The sequence below is a fragment of the Sesamum indicum genome, linkage group LG3 (assembly GCF_000512975.1).
Source record: "Sesamum indicum cultivar Zhongzhi No. 13 linkage group LG3, S_indicum_v1.0, whole genome shotgun sequence".
Taxonomy (NCBI): domain Eukaryota; kingdom Viridiplantae; phylum Streptophyta; class Magnoliopsida; order Lamiales; family Pedaliaceae; genus Sesamum; species Sesamum indicum.
This window is the reverse complement of record NC_026147.1, coordinates 23585212-23604168: the sequence shown is the minus strand read 5'-3', so window position 1 is coordinate 23604168 and position 18957 is coordinate 23585212. Positions and strand designations below refer to the sequence as shown.

The following is an 18957-nucleotide window of genomic DNA, read 5'->3' as shown; positions in this document are numbered from 1 at the left end:
AACGAGCTTGAAAAATTGCATTTGAATTTAGTTTGATTATTACTATAATTAAGTTGAAACAAACTTTAATTAGATTACAAATGAATCGAAGTCAGTAATTTAATATTTTAAATATATTTTGTTATTTTTGTACTAATCAATTCGAGCTCGAGTTGAGTTTCAAAGCTTATCGAACAAGAAAATTTGTTCAAAATTCGATTTGGTGAGTTTAACAGATCAAATTCGAATGAGCTTTTATCAATCGATTTCAATTAAATATAGAGCAATTTGATTTACTTTTCAACCCTAAATAAGTATAGTTGATTTATTAATTAAAATAATTTACGTTTGATCTTTACATCCCAGCAAAACTTTCTTCAATAATTAAGCGCTACTTTGTAGTATTTGGATGGATTCGATTTTCTATTAGATGGAAGGCAAAGATTAAGACAATTAAAAACGTAATTAGGTTGGGCTAATTTGAGAGCACGAGTTTGAATCTACTTAAAGAGACAGTTTCTATAATAGCAACTCTAATGGAATTTATATATGGTATGTTAAAAGGTAGAAATACGATTACCAGCTCAGACGATGATGAAGTAATATATCATATAATCGAAAATGTGAGAGTATGCGTAATATATTATATATAGTTGAGAGCTAGCAAACGGCTATTTGGAGTTTAGAACCACATTGGTGGGCTTGCTAGCTAGGAAGAAGGCATGCATATTTTATTTGCTAATCATCAAATCAAGTAATAATCAACTTGATCATTGATAAGTGTTTGGTTCAATTTTTATTTAAATGAATTATCAAATTAATTAATGAGATACTAGTGAGTTTTCAAACTTATTTTTAATATTTTAATGAAACTTTTTTTTTTGTTTTTTATTGTATTAATTACAAAATTGTCATTAATAATATATTATAAACTTCATCTATAGTTTTATTTTACTGAAACACTTAAGAGCTTATGATGGGTATACACTTGTAACCCCTACAATAAGACCAGATTACCCTTCATTAAGGGCATTAGAGTCATTTCGCGACCAGGATCCGCGTCTCTTGTAACAGGCGGGTCGCGGAGGACCCGACCCGGGTCGCACAAACCGACTGAAGACCCGGACAATGGAAGCCGTTCGATCAGAACATGAGCCAGTAGGATAAGGCCACGTGGCCCAGTACCCGATACCCAGTTGTGCTCTATAAATAGACCCCGATACGCCATTATTGAGGTACTTTTTACGCATTTATTGAGATCGAACTTTGAGATAGAATATATTTCTCTCGATCAACCTAACTTGAGCGTCGGAGGGTCATTGTCGGGGACGTGCCCGACGAGCTCACAGTTCGTGTTTCATTCTCAGGGAACCCAAAATCTGGTCTTGGATGAATTAGCATTCTTAGTGGAGATCGAATCGAGAGATAGCATAATTCGACCCGGATCAACTTATATTAAAATAAGATTTCATATCTTATAAGCTTTAAAAACATATTATAATTTCAATAAGTTTAACTATACAACTACTTAATGAGATATTGGTTAAGCACAATTCCTATAAATGAATGATGGTAGGATTGATATAATGATATATAGTGATGGTTTTATTAAAGAAAAAAGAGTATGGATGATGTGGTGTTGATTAAGTATGATCATGAAATGGGACATACCGATTCTGGTGGTGATTATGTATTTATCTCCAATCATTCAAAGCTTAGGAAATAAGAAAGTGAAGAACACAGAAAAAGGGCGAAGCCTTGGATTCTACGTTTCTTCAAAGGTAAAAAGAAAAAACAAACTGTTAGGACAAGCGTAGATAGATGATGGTGGTAGGGGGAGGAAGTGGTCACTCCCTCTCCCTCACCATCACATGATGTTGTTTGTTGGAATGTCGCTTTCATTCATCACCCATTTTTCACTCTATACCCACACCCACACTTGGGTTATGGGCCATGAATAAATCTTTGTCCAATCTGCATGAAAAGGCCCATTAAGCCCAAACATGCGCCGTAGAATTCTTCTCTGTCTGTTGAAACTTGAATTTGCACACTCATCGTACAATCTAGGATGCGGTTCCAAGTCCTACACATTCACACTAAACTGAGGAGGAGCAGTGAGCAGCAAAAAATTCGTCGACAGCAGGGTTCGAACCTGCGCGGGCGAAGCCCAACAGATTTCAAGTCTGTCTCCTTAACCACTCGGACATATCGACGCTTCAATCGCTTCCAGTAAGAAAACTAATTTGAAACAAGGGGTTTTCTAGGGCTTTAAGCCTTTGTCTTCCTGCTCTTCGTCACTGCAAATTCAAGGGAAGTCGTTTCAGAAACCTTCACAATCACACTGATATAACAAAAATCGGAAAAAGAAAATGTTGTATGTAATAGGATTAGGGTTAGGAGATGAGAAAGACATCACATTGAGAGGGCTTGAAGCAATCAAGAAATGCAGCAAAGTGTACATGGAGGCCTACACTTCTCTACTCTCCTTTGGCCTCACTACCGATGGCCTCTCCAAACTAGTGGGTCGCATTTCTTTCCTTCTCTTTTCAAGTTTTGGGGTCAGTTTTAACTCAGTGTTTGTGCAATAAAGTTTGCATCTTTACGAATATTGGCAGGAAAAGGTTTATGAGAAGCCAATTATTGTTGCGGATAGGGAAATGGTAGAGGAAAAAGCAGATGATATGCTGTTAGAAGCTCAAGTTTCTGACGTGGCGTTTTTGGTCGTTGGAGACCCTTTTGGGTAATTCCTTCCCCTTTGATTTTTACATCTCTGTTTGTTTCCCTATACTTAGGTTTCATAAAGTTGATGTTTTGTCAATCCCATATGAGATACTTCTATTGCACAAACCTTTTTCTGGATGATTGTTTTACAATGAACAATGGGTTCTTTCAAAGAATAAGCTTTTTTTTTTTTTTTTTTTCAAAACTAGTTTTAGAGATTATGTGATTTCTGTTTCAGTTCTAGCATCATTTTTTCTCATCCAAAAGAGTAGACGATCTCTTATTTGCACTCTGAAGATAGAAAACATTTTGGTTCATGGTTATTTTAATTGTATTTTGTTGATTGTCATTGTTTAGATGAAGTTGGCGTTTGGGTTTATGAGGCTGTTTTTGCTTGGACTTACTGTTATGACAATGGATGCAGAGCAACAACACACTCGGATCTTGTTGTCCGAGCAAAGAAGCTCGGCGTGGCCGTTAAAGTGGTGCATAATGCATCAGTGATGAATGCAATTGGAGTTTGTGGACTGCAGCTCTACCGCTATGGAGAGACTGTTTCCATACCATTCTTCACTGACACTTGGAGACCTGATAGTTTCTACGAAAAGATTAAAAGGAACAGAACACTTGGATTGCACACTCTCTGCCTTTTAGGTAAATGGTTTTTTTCTTGCTGGTTTTATTCTGAGTGTACATTGCAGATGTCTCTACAACTGAGTTTCCATGAACAAATCATTTTGATCTTGCAAGATATTGTCAAATAATTATCCTGAAATATTCTTCTGTCTGTAAATCTCCAACTTGATATTTGCAGATATACGAGTAAAGGAACCTTCACTAGAGTCCTTATGCAGGTTAGAGATGAGATCAATCCTAGCCATCCTATTAGAAGATGTCGTTTGTTTCTATATTCTTTCAAATTGCTGCATTTGTATTTGGTATATTACTAGTTGGACTGGTGTTCATATCTTCCCCTCATGATGTTTCAGAGGGAAAAAAGTGTATGAGCCACCAAAGTTTATGACAATAAATACTGCAATTGAGCAGCTCTTGGAGGTGGAGCAAAATCACAAAGAATCAGGTATCTTCATAAAGGCTCAAAATTGAATTTGCAGTATGATGAAATAGCCAGCTTGTTGTGGAGTTATCTTGTTCCTATTTATGGAATGAGTAGAACTATAGCACTCCAGTTTTTCCAGTAGCAAAAAGATACGTTTTAATTAACTTTTCCAGAGATTCATAGTTGCCCAACTGCAGAAGTTACTGCTCAAGGTTGTCAAACTATATGGATTGAGACTTTGTTCTCTAATGAGGTCACTAAGTTAACAAAAGTGTAACTTAAGGGCCTTGGGTGAAAAATGAGCAATAGCAAGTTCTGGTTCGGCTGAAATTCTCCTTTAGGTTTTCCTATGTAACAGGGAATTGGGCACAGTAGCTCAAATTAGACGCTGTCGTCACAGAGGTGATGAATTAAAGTTTCATAAGCCCTTCAATAAAGTAATGGTTTCACAACTGTGACGGAAACAAGCAGGTCACTCTATCAGTGAAAACTACTTCCAGATATATTAACAATCTTGGAAAGCTGATCGTTGCTTCATTTCAAATTGCAGTATATAACGAAGACACTACTTGTGTTGGTCTGGCCCGAGTAGGTTGTGAAGATCAAGTGATAATCGCAGGCTCCATGAAACAACTTTTGACACTAGACTTTGGCCCTCCTTTACATTGCCTCGTCATAGTAGGTGACACTCACCCTCTCGAAGAAGAAATGTTGGAGTTTTATACAGTCGACAACACTTCAAAACAAACTTAATATTTGTTGCTTACATACGAGGATACTTCTACAATACGTTTTGTTTACATAGGATTTCACTCTTCTAGTATCTTACACATTTTGGACAATTAGACTCTGGATATGGATTTCTGCTGCCCGCTATTCAGAGGGTATGTACCATTTAGTGTAGAATTTTAATGATCAAAGGAGGATTGTTGATTGTTCTCCCCATTGATGATCAGTAGGATTTTTTGTACCCTTTTTGTGATGTTTATTTGAGAACCTGCATCAGGTGATTAACATTAGGCGAGCAAAAAGTTATAGCTGCTGCATGGAGCGATATTATTTATAAATTTTTTTTCAATTGTACGAATTTACGAGAACCATAAACATCAAAATAATTGAACGATACAGTAAGTTCATATGTATAAGGGTTATTGATGCACCGGAGCGGTCATAAGACCTTAAATTAATAGAACAAACCCAAAGTTTGTATGAAAATTTTAAATATTCCATAAGGAGGTTTTGATACGATTCTCATATGATATACCCCACCTCAAAACATTCTTACCACCCGGACAACATCTCACTAACTCCAAAATCAAAATTTTGGTAATCGTAAAGTTGATATATTTATAAGATAATAGTTAAATTGCTAAAGTTGTTGATTGATTGGGTTATTATAGAGGATGTAATGAAGAAGCTAAAGCTACCTTGTACCAACATAATAATTGAAAAGATGGAACCTACCTATTGGAAAATAGTATTTATAACTTTCCAGTACATGCAAATGCAACAGCCAAATACCAAATGGGGCTTTCTCAACAAACAAAGTGGTGCAGTCTCCTTGTCCTACTTGTTTGCTGCTGTTTTGACACCCAAGCCCGACCATTCACCCAAAAATTAAAAATGACATTAAAAAAGGGGAAGGGGGGGACAAGCTACCATTTTAAATAAATTATGTCATATTATTTTTATGTATATATAATAAATCATGTTTCGCGATTTAAAATATATTATAAATAAAATCAAGTATAATAAATATATTAAATAGTTAAATTAGTGTAAAATTTGAAAAGTTAAATAATTTAATTATCTTATCAATTAAAGAGTATTTTAAAATTACAAAAAATTAATTCAGCGCTATCAAACTTGTCACTTGTATCTATATCACATATTTTCTTTATGACATTATAAATTATAGACGAAACCTCAGTGGTTCAATTATTATTCGGTTAAATTCAAAATTCAATGTTGTTTCTTGCACAAATCTCCGAATTCTAATATAAATTGAATTTCCCAAGTTGAAAATCAAGCTATTTACATGTTTGATGTATTTATATTTATTACAGAATTAATTTTTCTCATTGAATTAAATATGAAGGATCTTTCTTATATTTGTAATTTTTTTAGCGATCCGTTCACAATTATATGGAGAATACCAACTTTTAACAATTAATATACTAATTATTAATATCACGTATTTATAATTAATTAATAATCATTGTTAAAAGAAATATTATCATATCACGACATTCGAAATCATAACATCATAAGTATGATTATGAATTTCAATTTCGTAATCTAAATTAGGTGTATTTGAATGAGTTTTTCTTTTTTATAAGACGGTATATTTACATGTTATGCATATATAAAAATGGAATGAGCAATGGTGCCCAGGCAATGGCCATCTATGTATGCATCATGACCATAGTCATTACTTCATGCCATGGCTGGTAAAAGATACCAAAGGTGTTGGGCTCAGTGTTGCAGTTTCTTCTCTATTGCGTGTGCCTCACGACCCAATCAAAGGACCTGTCCTGTGGAGATCTAAGGTCATGTGGCGGTGCGGAGTGTGGGTTTGGAGGTGTAGTTAGGTGCGTCGTCACCTTCTGCCGGTAATGCCCCAATTGGACCCTTAAGTACCTAACCAATATATATAATTACATAATCACCCCCATCTAAGCGACGATGGAAGAAAATGAATGCATCGTTAACACCTGTCGGTGCTCTGCTCTGCTGAATCCTGTGTGTTTTTCTTATTTTTCTGACACTCTCAACTCCATTAAACCACCCACATTGTATCTAAACCCCCCTAAGATTTCTTTTCCCTCTTAGGTTATTAACCTTCACAAGATTCCATCTTTTTCCACTAAATCTCTCTGAAAGATTCTTTGAGTCAAAACCCAGCATTTGTTTTCCTCTGGCAGTGCGGAGCATTGCATTTTCTTCTATTTGAAGGCTTGAGTATTTTCCTGAATTCATAGAATTTTCAAGAACTTGGTTGCAGAAAAAATATTTAGTCTTCGCACGTTCAGATCCAGCCACTACAAAAAGACCGTCATTTCCCAGTTCTTGTGACGAGGGAACTGATCTTCTTGTTTGTTCGTTGAGAATAATGGAGGAGAAGAGGGGGTCAAGAGGGTGGTGTGGTTGGTTCTTGGTGTTAATAGTTTTGGCTGCGATCGCCTTTGCAATTTTCTACGCTGTGAGGCAGAAGCAGCACAAGTCGGAGCCAGGAGCAGCGCCTGTTCCGGGGCCACCCGGCGCCGTCACAAAGAAATATGCTGATGCTCTCAAAGTTGCAATGCAGTTTTTAGACATACAGAAATGTGCGTTTGTCTCTTTCTTTCTTTTCTCCTTTTTCCTTTTATTGTTGCTCTTTTGCTTCAAATGTGTGTTATTAGATCTGTACTTAGTGATTTTGTGGTGCCCTGTTTTGTTTGTAAGTTCTAGATTGATGCGTTCTTGAATTGCTTCCTGGAATAATGGGTGTTCCCTCGTGCATCATTTTCGATTTTGATTCAGATTAGTAGTTGATATGCCTATGCTAGTGATATTTTGCTTGAAAAGACTGTAACATGATTGAGATTATGTTGATTTATTTGCCGAAGAAAATATGATCCAGGTATAGTAAATAGAATGTTTTGTTCAATTCTGAGAGATTTTTGATTGACGGGGGAACTCTTCTTCAATATTGCAGCTGGGAAGCTGGAGAATAATAACATACCTTGGAGAGGGGATTCTGGTTTGAAAGATGGGAGTGAAGCGCAAGTAGATCTTTCCAAGGGAATGTATGATGCTGGGGATCATATGAAGTTTGGATTTCCTATGGCTTTCACTGCCACAGTGTTGTCTTGGACCATCCTTGAGTATGGGGATCAAATGAAGGTTGTGAATCAATTGGAACCTGCTCAAGACTCGCTTAAGTGGATCACGGACTACCTCGTTAACGCTCATCCTACTGATAATGTCCTATACATTCAGGTAAATCCCATTCTTGTGCCTTTTTCAGGCCTTTATTTGTTTATATACATTTCAGAGTTGCCAATTATTGCCTATGTAATCTAATGATTTATGCCAATAGATCAGGAAATTTCTTGTGAGAGTAACGATCTTGTTTACATGTTTTTAGATACTAGAGCAAATTTTATAGCATTCTCTCACATCATATCTTTTCCTTAGATTTTGTGCGTCCGAAGGAAACTGATTGACATAATTGACGAAATCTCTTTTAGTCGGTCATATTCGTGAGCACCTATGTAGGATGAAAACTATTCTTCTCCATGTAGTTTAAGCACAGAAGACAGAACACTTAAGAAAACTATTCTTCTCTATTTTTCTCTAGTTCAACGTAAGAATGAAATTCAGAAGCATGCAGCGGGATCTTTATTTTTTCACCATTTTTTGGAGAACTTGATTTTTGTGAACTCTTCAAATATAGTAGACAGAAAGATGTCTAACTAGTGCTCTTCCTCCATGTCAAATGTTTGACAGGTAGGCAGTCCTAAAGTAGACCACGGTTGTTGGGACAGGCCTGAGGACATGACAGAGGACCGGCCTCTCACACAGGTGAACGCCTCTGTCCCAGGAACTGATGTTGCTGCTGAAACAGCTGCAGCTCTAGCTTCAGCATCACTGGTCTTTCGGAGCACTGATTCTGCATATTCAACTTTACTTCTGAAGCATGCTAAACAATTATTTACTTTTGCGGACAAATATAGAGGATCTTATAGCATCAGTATTCCTGAAGTTGCAACTTTCTATAATTCTACTGGCTATGGTGATGAGCTCTTGTGGGCAGCTAGCTGGCTCTACCATGCAACAGGAGATCGGTCGTACTTCCAATATGTGACTGGAAAAAACGGCGAAGACTTTGCTAATTGGGGCAGTCCAACATGGTTTAGCTGGGATAACAAGCTAGCTGGAGCTCAGGTATGCTTTATTCTTTCAGGAAACTGCATATTTTTCAACCCTTTGGGAAAACATTGTTCTTGGCTGTTGACTTATTTAGAACTATGACGTTAAAGCAGCTCGTTTCTTCCTTTGGTTTATTGAATGAATATGTTATCTACATTCCATCTGTGATGTGGATTAATATACATTGACATCTTGTCATGTTAATGTGTTTGGTTATTTTGTTACCAATTAGAGGTATGTGGACTTAATGGTAAACACTTTCTTGAAATAAAATCAAGTGGGTGAGCTCATCAATAAGAAAGTGACCGAGTGCCTCGATGCAGGTTCTGCTGTCTAGGGTTAGCTTCTTTGGGCCAAAAGACGTATCAAATTCGAATATTCTCCAGAAGTATAGAGATTCAGCAGAGGCTGTCATGTGTGGTCTTTTACCCAAATCTCCAACTGCCACCTCCAGCAGAACCGATAGTAATCTTCCAACGCTTGCTTTTTACTTTGAATCTTAAATATATATATATATGTATATATCGTATGATGTTAATTTTAATTTCCTCCATCTTGTCATATTGGTCATCTGCAATGTCATTACATCGGAACAAAATTTTTTACTTCTAATGTTTTTATAAGGCTTGAGCTCATAGAAACTAGAGTGTCTCCTGACATATAGAAGCTTCTCAAAACAGCCATTATATGGAGACACATAGTGGCTTGTTTATCATGGTTGTAACCCAACTTGACTCTATGGAAAAGACAAAATAATTGTGAAAATGGCAACCGGTCCTTTTATTTGTTTGAACTCTGCACTTGGAGCTTCTGTGAGTGGCTGGCCAGATAACTATTGCGAGGGCCATATGTTGTTGTATGTGTCTAGATTTGTTAGTCCATAAGAACTTCAGGAAATTGGAAAATTCTAGTTTCTATACATGAGATTTCCTCAGAGTAGATGACTGAGTCATTTTGCATGTTTTTTACAAGTATTTGACTGGAAAGTTCCAATCGGCATATTTTATCTCCAATCAATTGGCGATTAATACTATCTACAGTTGTGAAGTTGATTTCCATCATATTAAGTTAGATTCTCCACCGCAGCTTAGCCGAAAGTTTTGCTGAAGAAATTCGACTTATATATGCAGGTGGTTTAGTTTGGGTAAGTCAATGGAACGCATTGCAGCATCCTGTGGCATCGGCGCTTTTAGCAGTCATTTACAGCGATTACATGCTTACTTCTCGAACTGCAAAGATATCCTGTGATGGACATTATTTTAGGCCCTCCGATCTCCGGAAATTCGCCATGTCACAGGTACTTGCTATCTTTGCATCATGTTTCCATTATAAACATTATGTAGTTTATTAATGCATCTTATGCCTTATTCTTAGGCGGATTATGTCTTGGGTGACAACCCTATGAAGATGAGTTATCTTGTGGGCTACGGGGATAAGTACCCGCAATACGTTCATCACAGAGGAGCTTCAATCCCAGCCGACGCAACCACAGGCTGCAAAGATGGTTTCCAGTGGCTGAAGTCAGATAAGCCAAATCCCAATATTGCAATGGGAGCACTTGTAGGCGGACCGTTTCTCAACGAGTCATTCGTGGATTCAAGAAACAACTCGATGCAAACTGAGCCAAGCACGTACAACAGTGCAGTCATTGTTGGGCTCCTTTCTAGCTTGGTGACCACATCATCCGTCGTTCAATCTTTCACATAAGTAATAAGTAATATTCGTTCACAACCTATTCATTCCCTAGTAACTATGTTTAGCTAATGGGTGACGACCTTTTGTTTTATATTTTGCTAGTTCATAGGTCTGAGCTGCTAACAGCGCCAGTATTTCATGTATATCAATGTCTTGAGTGTAAATTTTGTAACTGTAATGCGGTCTGCTTCTAAACATGTTAAATGGATCCGAAGTTGAGTATGTTTAAGGTTTTTTATTTGTGGCTATAAAAAGTGTGAGATGAGTTCGACTATGATCACCATCACATAATTACCCAGAAACGGGTAGTTTCGACTTTGATCATTGGTAAGTGCAGTTCTCACATCAATGAAGGAAGTTCAACAGACAACCGTTCAATTAGACATGATCCATTCTTATAGGCTGAGCTAGTAAGAGTTTGACACTTGAGAGTTGAATGTTTAAGTGCTTCTTTATTTCTTTGATGGAAGTTGTTTTTTACCTACATCAAGTTTATTTATACTTGTTATGTGATTGATTAATTTTTTTTTTAAATTTATATCAATCATACAATAAATATACTATATTTGTCGTATAATCAATTTCAATGTGACCAAATTCAATTGGGATTAAAATTTCTCCACTCTGATGTACTTTGTGACACGAAGGTAGGGACATTATAACACTAATGTCGTATGATGAACTGCAAAAGGAAAGTTTGAACAGAATTGTACAATGTGCAAAGGAAAGTTTAACATGTCTTTATTCGATTTGGGAGTTCCTCATGTACTCACCTTTCTACTAAGCAAAATGGAGTGTGGACATGCGCACTATCAATTATCATTGCTCTTTTGTTCTTATCCATTTCCCCACACTTTACTTGCCTTCCAGTTTACTTAAAACAAAGTGGACTTGCTCAATTTTCTATTACAAAAAATTCATATTATATTTCAATATTTGAATAATTGTAATAAAAGACAAAAAAGATATAATTTCTTAATTTTTTGTATACAATTAAATCCCATCAAATTCATTATACAAAAGACAATTGTAATTAATCTGAACTCGAAACTCTAATCTTTTTAATGAAACACATGTTGTGGATATTAAAACGAATCAACTCATGACATGTTTGTGTAACACGTGTCGGAATCATATTCGTAGGTGTACTTGATTATCACACTAAGCACGTGAATTTATGTACAAGAATGGAGGTTTGATGTTAGGATAGGAACATGCATTTTGGAACAAGTGGAAGGCACAAACTGCAACATACTCAATCAAATTGGAACCTGGAAAAGCTTGTAATGTTGGTGGATGGATAGCCGTTGGAGTTTGTGTATGGGTAGACCACTTCCTAAGTGGGGCTTTCTTTATCTTCATCATCAATTCATACTTGTCGCAGTTGGCTTCAATTTTTTTTTATTATTACAGATCTTAGTATATTTTATATTACATTTACATATATTATTTTATGTGTTTAACAACAAGATTAAATATATTAATATTAGACATAATATAAGACGCAACACGAAAAAAACTATCCAAATGATGTCATTAAGCTACAAACTAAAAGTTGTACGATAAGAAATAGCGAGCACATATTTCAGTAACTAGAAGTTGTAATGTAAAAAAAATAAAGAGATATTTACAAATAAAAGAAATAAATCATTGTCACTTAGGTCAAATAAACATGAACTGTTCCAAAATAAATAAAATAGATTGAATTAGGACTAAAAATAGACATAAAATGAAGGGAAGATTAGGCATAAATTTATGTAACTAAAATCCAGAGCTGAATCAATATTAGCTATATATATCATCTCTTGGGGCCTACTGCCTAGACAACATTAATTAGCTTTCTATGTACGGTACCATTGCCCGGCTTGTGTCATAAAATTCCTGTCTGTATTTACTTGGCCTAATTAAATACTTGAAAGTTTAATGTAGACTAGCAACGAGCAATATCTGATCTTGTGGTGTACCCAAGTTGTTGCTCCATCTCCCAACTCAATTTTGGTGCCACCCCATTGTGTTCCGGAACATATTCCTGTAATAAAATTACAATAACTTAAATATATAAAAAAAGGTGTTATTCTATATGTATCTGTATAGAATGTAATAAAAATAGATTATAGCAGGCAGTGAGATCTGTATTGTACTTATATATATATGTAATAATTCACATTGTTTGGTATATTCAGACTCAATGGAGGAAGTGTACTGAGAGCATGACGTGGATATTGTACCTCAAGCTTGGACATAAGTTCATGGGCAGTTTGGGCAGATACAATAATGTGACGGGCAGAAGGCGTAATGAAACCCTCATCCACAGCCTTGTCGATGAACGACAGCAATGAGTTGTAGTACCCATCTACATTCAGTAAACCCACCTGTACACAACCCCCAAATAAAATAATTAAAATACTTTATCTTACTTCCCTATTTCGCATGCAATAAATAAAGATCAATCTCTATTACCGGTTTGTCGTGGATTCCAAGTTGAGCCCAAGTGATGACCTCTAACAGTTCCTCCAATGTACCGTACCCACCTGTAAAAATTTAAATATTAACCACAAACTTGTTATGGTAAGACTATTCGGTTCAATTAATTAACCGATTTGATGCTCTCATTCACGCGAGTTTGTAACCACATAAGTTATCAATCATTACATCACACATGATATTATCAATTTATGGTTTATATTAGTATAAATCCACATAAGCAGCATCAAATTGGACGCGACTCTGTGAAAATTAGTAAATTAAAATTACCAGGCAATGCTATAAATGCATCAGCCTGCCTGGCCATCTCTGCCTTCCTTTGGTGCATGCCAGAAACTGCTCTCACTTCTCCAACAGGCTCTCCAGTGATCTGAAATTACATTTTCGACCCTCAATTACTTTACATACTTCAATAAAATATTATTATATAAGTTACGAGTTCTGATATGCAATTGTAAAAGACTTAGATGTTTTAGCTTTTTTTTTTTTTTTTTTTTATCGTAGACTCTTACATCAGAAAATAACAATCAAGTAATAAATAAGGATCACATCAAAGTTTTCATGATATCATGTGGTTGAAATTCAATGAATCTGGCCAATCATATGCGTGTTTTTAACATAGTTTTAGTTATGTATTGAAAGATACAAATATAATTACCTCTCTGGGCATTAGAGTTCTGGGAATCACCCTGCAAAAATCAAGGTCAGTACCAGTCACAATCAAGATTTGTTGGGGAAAACAACAACATATACTCAAAAACGATTTGAATTTTCTATTCTTTTTAATATATACACGTCATATGCATAAAAATAATATTATTTATTTTATTTTTAAAAAAATTATACACGTAACATATATATTATTTAAAAATAAAAAATATAATAAAATTTGAAATAAAAAATTCAATTCGTTCTACAAAATTTTATGAAAATAAAAAAAAAACTGTAAAAATACCCTAACACGTGGCGGCCACCATTATACACAGCCTGAGAGACCAGACCCATCAATCCAATGCTTCCACCTCCATAAACCAAGTCTATGTTCCTCTCAACCTGTCCATCATTAATGCTTTTAACTTAATATTAATCTATTTCCTCATTTCTTGCATTAACACGCAAATAATACCATATTATAATTAATTAGTATCTCAAAAATTAAAAGAAAAAAAAAAACTTTCACGTTAATCTCGCTGATCCCATCAATAATCAATTGTAGCCAATCATATGTCAATTTAATCTCAACGGAAATGAAAAGAAATTGATATTAATATTAATATTATTATTCAATTAGACGACTTAGATTCGATTTGCTTTGGCTCTGTCTTTTTTATTTTTCTTAGTACAACCTGTATGACCTCCGTGATGAAGCCTCTCTATTTTAGTACTAAAGGAAAAAACATGCAAGTAAAAGAATCAGCATAACAATCCTTGTGGATGGTGATCAAATGCTACTACATGTCTAAACGGACAGTCGTACCCAAGATGCAGAGTACGCTAAATCTATGCCTCGTAATCAAGTCGTGAGTCTAGTATTACAGAAGAAGGACATGGGTTACCAGTTGCTTTCCGAGCTGAATGGCAGCAAGCTGATAACTGGGATTCTTCCCGGGGCTGCTGCCACAGAACACGCATATCCTCTTGAATCTTGATGCTTTTGTGGACGGCTGCTGCGGGCTGTTTTCCATTGATTTCTCTAGTCCTTTTTCTCCTTTTCTTAGAGAAAGAAAATTAAATTCTTGTCTTTTTTAGTTGCCTGATTTTGTGTGTGAAAAGATTGGGAAAATGGTGTTTGGGAATTGAAATAGAGAGAGAGAGAGAGAGAGAGGGGAAAATGTGAAGAAAGGAATGAAGGGATGGGTGAGTGATTGGCCCCCTTATATATCCAAATGCCCATGGACTTCCAATCCCACCTGGACACTTGGCACTTGCTGTCTTTTTTATTTTTGGTTTAAATTAAAATTTTGGGGAAAAAATGGAGTCGTTTTCAATCTAAAGTCTACAGAAATGAAGGAGGTAAGGGGTAGGACAGTTGGGTGTGGCGTACGTACGTCATATTTTTCTTTTTATGGGTTTTATTCTTGTTCATAAGATATACAATTTCTGGTTGCAATTAACATGACCCATGTCTTTTAGTATACTTTAATTAAGTTGTGGAATAATAAAAATATTTTGCTTATCTATATATAGATAGAATTAATTCCTGAAATATGTGAAAGCAATAATTATTATGAATGAGTTGTATTGAAGAATGGTGATTATTACTGAAAAGATGTCACTCTCTCAAGCTAATCAATGCTAAACATGAGCTTAATTATTAATTAAATTAAAATTTAATCAGTCGTAGCTAGCCATCATTTATGAATTATTATGATGGGAATAGCTAGGCAATAATGTAATGGGCCAAGAGATGGCGGGAGTGGGACCACCCGCTAACAGCAGCGACTAATGCTGCTCGGACCTTGCCATATTCACCTCCACATCCACTTTATTTATTGATGTGATTGATTTAATTCGATCGAATATAATTTAAATAAGAAAAATAATTACTATTCAAATACATATATATATATATATATATTTGTTCCTTTTTATAGTATTGGGATTAAATTTGAATTATTTTTTTCCCTTAAAAAACTATCGAGTCGCATATTGTAACTATAATGAAAGCATAATAAATAAAACACTCAACTATAAATATAATTAATTAAGACGAACTATCAAGAAAAAAATTAATTCAGTATAATTTTTTTTTTGTTTTTTTCCGTTCATGATGTACAACAACCTCTTATCATATATAAGTCACAAAAAGAAGATTTTCAATTAAGTCAGAAATGCCTTTTAACATCAACAAGTTCATTCTTCCAAGAAACGTGTTTTTCATTTGAGATTTTTTGGTTCTTCTCCTTCTCTTGATCCCTCAGTCTGTCCATGACGTATCCTCACCATCTTTACAAATGGTCCATATTCGATGATCGTCCACAAAAGCGCTTTTGACTACCCAATGAGTTGAGAAGATAAAAGCACGCTTTAAAGGAGATGCTCCGATGCGGGGCACATTATGCACATTCCACAAAGGCGTTGGAAGTTTCCAGGTGGCTAGGTCAAGTTGTGCTTTGCAATCATTGACGCATGACATCGTTAATTTAATGAAAAGAAAGCGTACTTTGCGAGTGTAATTGCGTTTTTCAATTAATTAAGAATTATATATACATGCATTAATTACGAAAGAGAGTAATTATATTTATATAAGCAGGCGACGTGTGGTGCATCTCAACCATTCATGAGCTTAATTTTGAGGATTAGATGTGATTAAGATTGGGGTTAAATTAATATTAAGTGGGTTAATGGAGCCATTAATTAATTTCCAAGAAGATTCTCTCCAACAAAATGAATGGAGACACTTTTTCTTTTTATAGGAGAAACGTTAAGGAAGTAAGGATTCTTGAATATTTGTGAGTTGGAGCGGGTGTTGGAGTTGTAGTTTGCTTCTTCTTCTACCACTTTCCTAATGGGGAAAGCTGAGTAGGTGATGGCAATAGGCCACACATTATGGTATAAGGTATATTATACCTTTTTCACTAGGTAGAGTAGAGGTGTATTATGTTATGTTGTTTACATCAATGTTTTACCCAACTACAACTTAAGACTATGTAGAAATCGTTATATGTGTAATAAAATTAATTCCAAGGTACAAATTTTTTATGAGTCAGACAAAATTGTTCTATGTTCACGGTTTGCTTAAGATTTTTATTTTTTTACTAAATAATACTTTTGTGAATTATAACAAAAAATTACTCATCAACTATTTATATCAAGACTCTTATAAATGTTATTAGATTATTAACTATTTATAATACTTACTTAATTGGTTCGTCATTTGGTCTAACATATATCAAATAAGAACATATTTTTTACTCATAGCTTCTTTCTTTACTTTTTCTTCTAATTTGATGAATATATATATATCAGGCTCCAAAGCTCCAACAACATAGGGTTCAATTGGCCAAATTTTCTATCTAGAATTTTGAGAATTTTCAAATGAAAGATTTTTCCCCCTATAAAGGATTTTTTTTTTGGTTTGTGCAATAAATATTAAATTGGTAGCTTAAATATTATTTACTGGTGCTCTCACGCATAATATTTTCTTAGCACTAATTATGAGGTCAAAGTTCATACACGCTGCACTTTCGATGACCCTTTAAATAATTTATTTAGGATGAATAGTAATTTATTCTCCTGAAATATTGAAAATGAGCACATTACCTCCCCTATGAAAAAAAAAAAATATCCCTCTATACTTTTTAAAATGAAGCAATTTACCTCCTTATACAGGGAGGTAAATTGCTTCATTTTAAAAATCATAGAGGGGTAAATTATTGTATTTTAAAAAATATGTAGAGGTAAATCGCTATTTATTTTTTTATAAAAGGATAATTTGCTCATTTGCGATATCACAAAGGGGTTGTTTGCATTTTTTTTCAATTTATTTATATATTCACCGGGAACGTGGAAATTAATTTACTTAATTAACATTAATTGGGTTAATTATTAACTTGGTCAAATTCATAAAGCATGTATCTTTAAACTTTAATTTGTTTTTGTGAGCGTGAACATTTTTGGAGATAAAGTCGTATGAAACATTGATGAGAAAAACTATACAGAGTATGTACAATTTTCCTCTCTTTCAACCTTTATTTATTGACTAATCTCTTTATATATATTCAGGAATGCATTTTAGATTAATAGTAATTTACTATTCTTATCCACTTATATTAATATTGATTCTGGTCAAAATCCTCACCAACCTAGAGCTGATTTGACAATAATCTAGAATGTTATTTGGATGTTGGGTATATCGAATATTTGGACTATTAATAATTGGCCTGCACACATAAATTGTTAGACTAGCTGAGGTGGATGTCAGCTAAAATCTTCCGAAATTTAAGTCAGTTATGATTCGAGTTTATAGGGATCACACAAAGCGATATCACTATAGAGTGCGATCCCGTAGTAATAAATGCGTACTTGTGAGATGGACTCTTTATGTATTTATAAGCGTTTATGTGTCAGAATCCGTACGAGCCACGTATCAATAAAATATAGGTTGAATGAGTGTCAAATCAATCACTATTCAATCGGGTTGCCTGGTCGGATGTGACCCAACCTGCTAAAAACATGCGGATCTTAAGCATTTTTTTTAATTTTTTTAAGGATATTTTGGTATTCTTGCTGATATATGGAATTTGCTTATCCAATATAATATAGATATATTTTAATTTTCCGAAACCCCCAAAAGAAAAAAAATGATGAATACTTATAGAAGGAAAGGAGTACTGACTTTATACCAAACATCTCATCACACTTTCTTCTTTTTCCATTTCATTGCAAACTTCAACACATGTAAAGTAGCGTGAACAATGGATTATGTCTTCTTGCCGCCACTCCCTTACAAACACTCTCTCAGACTTTTGAGGAATATTCCAACTGAAATAAACTACTCCACTTTTCACTATGTACCTTAAAGTCAATTTTTCTTTTCATTCTGATGCAGCTGCTACCACCCCCTCATCACTCTTATTTGAAAAAATCTCTACCCCTATTTTTTTTTTTTTTAAATTACAATCACTCATAAAAATCATCTTAAACCCCTAATACGGTGAATCATGGTCTTTGAGAAGGCGTCTCGCCAGAGAGAGGAGATTTTAGGGGATCATGATATAAGTCGCAAGATTTCATTTTTCTAATATTGCGTCTTTTAGAATAAAATTATAGAGTTCATATGAAATCAGAATGAACAATACTTCAAACAACAGATTACAGTCACATCATGAATCACAGTCCCGTCAGAACCCAAGTATGCGGAATCATGATCCTTGAGAATGGGGTTTGAAAAGAAGAAAAGTATGGAAAATGGATAGATGAAGAAAAGGAAAAACAAGGGAATAGTATTTTCAACAAACATTACCCCATTGTAGTTTTCTTTTGGGAGGAATAACAGCTACGCATGTTCCCACAAGCATAAAAGAAAGAAAGTTGGTGGGGTACTTGGGATAAGAGTCATGTGCACGTGGACGTGGTAGTATCTCTGTCTCAACCATGTCTTT

General features: G+C 34.8%; 3 protein-coding genes and 1 non-coding gene across 4 annotated transcripts; 2 read left to right on the top strand and 2 right to left on the bottom strand.

Moving 5' to 3' along the window:
- Positions 2111-2192, bottom strand: TRNAS-UGA. Its single transcript has one exon. It is a non-coding gene; the product is annotated as a tRNA-Ser (tRNA).
- Positions 2208-4779, top strand: LOC105159337 (probable diphthine methyl ester synthase). The gene is made up of 6 exons (XM_011076366.2): positions 2208-2498; positions 2595-2719; positions 3125-3354; positions 3515-3554; positions 3690-3781; positions 4311-4779. Exons 1-6 carry the CDS (start codon positions 2349-2351, stop codon positions 4511-4513), a joined length of 840 nt encoding a protein of 279 aa, XP_011074668.1. The 5' UTR covers positions 2208-2348; the 3' UTR covers positions 4514-4779.
- On the top strand, positions 6434-10643 carry LOC105159336 (endoglucanase 10). Its single transcript, XM_011076365.2, has 6 exons — positions 6434-7086; positions 7458-7741; positions 8252-8689; positions 8998-9139; positions 9805-9971; positions 10049-10643. The coding sequence occupies exons 1-6, from the start codon at positions 6873-6875 to the stop codon at positions 10379-10381; spliced, it is 1578 nt and encodes a 525-aa protein (XP_011074667.1). The 5' UTR covers positions 6434-6872; the 3' UTR covers positions 10382-10643.
- LOC105159335 (cytokinin riboside 5'-monophosphate phosphoribohydrolase LOG1-like) lies at positions 12048-14701 on the bottom strand. The gene is made up of 7 exons (XM_011076364.2): positions 14410-14701; positions 13809-13906; positions 13512-13542; positions 13124-13223; positions 12830-12900; positions 12598-12741; positions 12048-12398 (listed from the first exon to the last, which is right to left on the bottom strand). Exons 1-7 carry the CDS (start codon positions 14536-14538, stop codon positions 12300-12302), a joined length of 672 nt encoding a protein of 223 aa, XP_011074666.1. The 5' UTR covers positions 14539-14701; the 3' UTR covers positions 12048-12299.